The sequence below is a fragment of the Octodon degus genome, unplaced genomic scaffold (assembly GCF_000260255.1).
Source record: "Octodon degus isolate 3935 unplaced genomic scaffold, OctDeg1.0 scaffold00010, whole genome shotgun sequence".
In the NCBI taxonomy this organism is placed as follows: Eukaryota; Metazoa; Chordata; class Mammalia; order Rodentia; family Octodontidae; genus Octodon; species Octodon degus.
Genome location: NW_004524586.1, coordinates 9,662,776 through 9,668,433, shown reverse-complemented (window position 1 = coordinate 9,668,433; position 5,658 = coordinate 9,662,776). Strand labels below are relative to the sequence as shown.

The following is a 5,658-nucleotide window of genomic DNA, read 5'->3' as shown; positions in this document are numbered from 1 at the left end:
TCCTGGGTGGAGAGCTTAAGGTGACTGGCTTTTATTCTTGTGTCTTAAGGAGCTTTGTCCTTTGCTTTTCTTGGTCCCAGCAGGAAATCTATTGTTATTTTTTAGCTTCCAGTACACAGTATCTTTCTCCCACCTTTTTTTCTTTTCTTTTTTTTTTTGCAGAACCAAGGATTGAACTCAGGACCCTGTGCTTGTCAAGCAGGCACTTATTCTACTGAGCTATCTCCCCGGCCCCCTTTTCAAAGGATATCAAACTTATCAGTTCAGGCCATTATGTCTTCAAATATTTTCCCCGTTTCCTCTTTCTCGTCGCTCCTTCAGGGATGCTGCTGCCCATTTGTCACTCCGCTGGAAGTTGCCCCGGCCCTCAGCATTTCCTGTTTCCTTTTCAGGAAATGCTCTACCTTCAGGCTTTTTACTCTTTCTGCTAAAATGTCTAATCAGCCTGAAGTTCTATCCAGTTACTTCCATCCAGGACAATGTAGTCTTCATCTCTAGAAGTTCATTTGGGGCATTTCACTTTATCATCTTTGTTTCTGTTTAACAAAAATTCTCCATCTGTGCTTCTACCTTCTTGAACATCCTGGATACAATTATAATAATTATTTTAATGTCTGCTAATGTCATTTTATCATCTCTGTCATTTCTTGGTTGGTTTTGACTAACTGGTTTTTCTCCTCATGAGGGAACAAATTTTTCTCCCTTTTTACATGTCTGATGATTTTTTATTGGACGCCAGACATTTCTACCTGGGACTCCAGAATGTTGAGGTTTTCTGTAACAGCAGTTGGGAACGGGGACCACTCCTTGGCCCGAGTGACCTCTGCAGACTGTTCCTCTGTCTCATGTCACCAGAGGTGATTATTTCCCTATCTTAGGGAGTTTCCTCACAGGCGTGCGGTCAGCCCTTTCCTGATGACACCAGGTCACTTGCAGAACCCCAGAGCTCTGACCCGGTGGTGTGGCTCACTCTTCCCCAGAACTCTGCTCTGTGACCTGTAGTTATCTTGTCCCCTCCTGGTGAGCAGTTAGACCATCAGCTTCCACTTGGGATCCCCTTATGTGCTGTACCCCGCAAGCTCCAGGCAGTCAGCCATCAGATGACTCACCCTGTTTGTTTTTATCCTCTCTAATTTTACCTTCCCTCATTATCTATAGTTCTGTGCCTTGAAAAAAATCACAGTTATACACATTTTGTTTGCTTTTAGCTGATTCAGGCCTGAGGATCTTTTAAAGCATTTATTTATTTAAGTTTTGGTACAGGGTCTTGCTATGTAGCTTGGACTTGTAGTGATCCTCCTGTCTCAGCCTCCCCAGTGCTGGGACTACAGGCATGTACCACCACGACCAGTTTTTGTGGCTGGCTTGGCACAGGGCCAGCACAGCATGTAGTACCAGGGATGGAACCCCCGAGGCCTGAGGATCAAAGTGTCTCCTTTATGCCCTCCAACAGGAGCCCACACACTGTCTCATCACTTGTGTGTCACTTGTACACAACTTATTCCTTTGAGAAAAGATTCACTTGGATCTGGACAATCGTGTAGATGTGTAGGGAGAGTTAAAGGGCCTCAGAGAAGTTTCTGGCAAAGAAAAAGTTGAGTCTCTGCTAGAGAGAGAGAAGCCAAGAAAACCAGCACTCTTCAGGCTGCCCGGCCTGGCTCGCTTCATGCCAAGGCTCGATGTGCTCCCCCCACCCCCAATGAAACACAGAAAGAAACAAAAGTGGAGAAGGAGCTACAGCACCAACAAGCTCACTGAGTAGGTGGAATACGCACCGGCACCTGGAGGCCTGCATACCTGCACAAGCACATGCATTTTCTTACTCTCCCACATGTTTACACTAAAATGTGCACTAGCAACAGCAAGCAGAAGCACTGCAACAGCACCCAGCATGTGGAGGCAGACTTTACGCTGATGGGCACTGATTGGGATCATTCCCTAAACATCAGGCCACGAAGGGCCAGGGAGGGAGGTGCTTATGGAGTCGAAACGGAAGATACAGAGGCAGAGTACTTGGTTGTCTTTGATTGGTTCTTATGATATGCATCACAGTGACCAGCTATGCACCACAGTGACCAGCTGTCTTTTAGGAGACAAAAGTAACAGGGGCTGGAACTGGAACCATTACCTGGGCAACCCGCGAACTGAATATACTCACTGGGGAGGGGTTCACCCTCTGCCACAGTGTCTCTTTTTGCTAACTTGTTCTTGAAGGTGAGACTGTACTATACGTCTCACAAAGTAAGTACCTGGACAACACAAAGAGACCAAAGAAGAGCTTACGTAAAGACATACAGGTGGGGGCCAGGGAGATGGCTCAGCAGCACGAGAGCGTGCCTGGCAAGCACAAGGTCCTGAGTTCAATTCCCATTCCCACAACACAACAAAACAAACAAAAAAGACACAGATGGGCATTGGCCAGATTAGGGATCTCGGGGCTCATCAAGTTGTAAGAACTCTCAAGGAAGAACCTCTTTCTTGCCATGTAGTAAAAGGAGCTGAGAGCGAAGGCCTGCCCTGCGTTCCAGCTCAAGGGTCCCTAACTTACTCCAAGAAGGCGGCTATCTATCTTCTTATTGCTCTTCCTTTTCTGATACAGTGAGTCTTCTATTTCCAATAAAATCATTTTGCTTCTCCTTCTGAACTTATGTCTCTAATTCCTTTATTTACGTAGACTTTTTTATGAGCCCTAGAAGGAAAATCTACCCTCAGAAGATCTAACAGAAGTATGTGTTTGCTTTCTGTTCATAAAATGTCTCAAGTTAAGGCTCAGCCCTGCGAGTCCAATTGCTGCTTCCTCCCTTAAACAGTGGCTTCTTCTTTTGGGGTGTTTTTCTGTACCTACCCCTAGAAGCACCCCGGCTCTTGGCCTCCCCAGCCATGGGGCCCAGCACTGCAAGGAGATCCACAGCAGGATCTTCTGGGAGATGGCCAGGGAGAAGGCCTGAGGTATGCTCAGGGGTCATGGGGCAAAGAGCCAAGGCCAGAGGCCATGGCAGGGGCAGCAGGATGCACTCAGCAGAGACACAAGGTGGTGAAAGCCACACTGGTGCTGTGAGCTTCCGTTCCTGGCCTTGTGAGGGTTGGAAAAGGGCCAGGCTAGGCTAACAGTGCTGTGCTTGGGCTCCTGTGTCACAGAGACCCGGGGAGAGGCTTAGGGCAACTGGGTACCTTGGTAGTAAGAATCGCCCATCCTCCTGCAAGCACAGTGCTGTCTGGCCACCTCGCAACCTCGAATGCATTTTTTACCCTCTCCCCACCCCCTGGACAGAGGGTCACATGACTATCCAGACCCAAATATAGTTTGTTTGTTTGTTTGTTTTTTAAAAAAAAGAAAACAAAACATTTCCAGATCACAGCCACTATGAGCATGGCCAATTTTCCTTTTGCTAAATAAACTGCTTCTTCTTGTCAATGCTGGATTTGGGCCACTTGGCGCTGATAATGACAGGTAACTTGGGGAAGCACACAGCAGGTGCCCAGTGAAGACTACAGGAGGAGGAGCTCCAGGCTCCCCACCTAACCATCATCTTTGTATGGGGCAGACCAGGTGGCTTAATAACATTCTGCTCTGTGGAGGAGTCTTCTACGGCCTGCTGCCCCCAACCCCCAGTTGCAAAGCTAACCAGCCTGGGCACATAGGTTCAGTACTTTGGGTACAAGCCCTTAAACTACTCCTGGAGGGCAATGTTGTTCCATGTATGTATTTTTAAAAAGGACATAACTGTGTGAATTCCCTAATATTCCATGTCTTTGAAACTATTTTAAGGCAAAATCCTAAAAAGCATATAAAGAGTTTTAAGTACAACATGATCATTGAAGCTCATCATGAAATAAGCCAGAAGGTGTATGGGTTAGGTGTCCAGCGGGTTTTGCATTACTGCTGTGGAGTAGTAGCAGCCCTCGCCACGCCCTGGATGAACCCCTGGTGGCACAAAGGACTTGAGTTGGTGATGAGGGTGAAGAGAAAGGGACACATGCACAACAACAGCGGCGCATCACCACCACTTCCCAAGACGCAGGGGAAGAGGAGGCGACCACACTTGCGGCCCCTCGGGCGGGCTGTGCCTCAGTGGGCCCTTCCTTGCCTCCTGTTCACCGAGGAGGCACACTTACTTTTGCTGCCATCTTCTTCAGGTCTGACAGGCAGTTGGAGGCTATGGCCTGGCATTTCAAATTCAGAGAAAGGTGAGCTAATTCAAAAAGTAAGAGGATTCTGAAAAAGAAATAAAAGGGGCACTGGCTTGACTGGGGAACACAAAAGATTCAACTGCATGGCGCAGGAAGCAGTCAGTCACATTCTGCTGAATTAAGGAATAGGATAATGAAATACAATTAGATAACTGGCTACAAATGCTCCAGCGGTGGCCCCTGCCAGGTTCACTGCTGCAGGGCCCAGCTGCCCTCCACAGTCCTGGTTCCCATGCATGCACTGTCGCCTGCCCAGGCGTTCACGTCAGGCACTGGTGCGTGGTCACAGACGACATCCTGTGCAGCCGCATGGGAAGGCACTCGCTAGCCACACTTCTGGGCTCAGTGAGGGAGACGACACGCAGGAAGGCTTGCTTGACAGGCATGTGGGGTGTCATCAGTAGCGTTCACAGTCGCCAGTCAGGGTCTTCGTGACATTCACAGACTGCTTTGAAGCTATTTTAGGGCAAAGTCCTAAGAAGCATATAAAAAGTTACGTCTATACCAGAGTCTGCAGCTCTGGGATGGCTGAGGTGAACCACGAAGCTGGTGGACGGAATTCCCCAGGTTAAGACTGCGCATTAGGCTGCGGGAGGGAAGAGTGGCTCTGCATGCAGACAGGCCGGCCTCCCGGCCTCTGCCCCGCCCTTAAGTCCGGATCGCTCTGTCCTGTGCAGACCTGTCCTCTGTGCCCCGCAGAGTCAGATACAGCTCAGGTTGGGCCCCTCAGATACTAGTGACAGCCCCAGACCTCCAAAGGCCTCCAGATGCAGCTAAATATCCCTGGTGACAAGCCACATCTTGTCTGCCTTTCCTAGTCATGTCCCTGACTTACACAGGACAACGTTTGGCCTGTGAAGAGCCACAGGATGGCATGTGGCTTGGCCATCTTTCTTTTCTCCAGCCTCAGGCTGCTCTGGGCCAGAGGCCACTTTGTGAAAGAGGGGTTGGGGTGCAGGGGTCCTTCTCCTTTTTTATTTTTTATTTTTTCTTATTTTATTGAGAAACAAATAGTAATGAGACAGTTTCAAAACTGATTAATAGGACAGTTTCAATAATTAATACATTGTACATTGCTATCTTCTTAGTGGTTATACATAGTACAAGATGCAGACAGGATATCCTGTCCAAACACTATTAGTACAAATATTTGTTCTCACTGAATTAAGCCAAAGTAGCTGTATATCTATCCTAACTATTCTGTATATACAGATAAAAAATGGTCCTTCCTTTGTATCCCCTTTTTCTCTTTAGTCCTGTCAGAGATGGGTATTTCATTGGCATCTAAATATGATAGGTATGCGAATTCAGCAAAACAATCCAACACAGTCTAGCAGTCCACAATAGTAGTGGGTTATCTACAGAAGTTGTTGACTTGAGCCTTTCACAGCTCAGCATATTAATATGGCTTTACTTTATATACCTCATTTTTATACTTTTCTGCTGGATGGTTAAGACCAAGATAAA

General features: G+C 47.5%; 1 protein-coding gene across 1 annotated transcript in view; it reads right to left on the bottom strand.

The window, feature by feature from the left end:
* Positions 1–5,658, bottom strand: part of Cfap46 (cilia and flagella associated protein 46) — a 105,614-nt gene that overhangs the window by 86,938 nt on the left and 13,018 nt on the right. Inside the window, exon 9 of the mRNA XM_023709044.1 lies at positions 4,117–4,216. Coding sequence (XP_023564812.1) covers positions 4,117–4,216 — 100 coding nt within the window. The remainder of the gene's footprint in view (positions 1–4,116; positions 4,217–5,658) is intronic.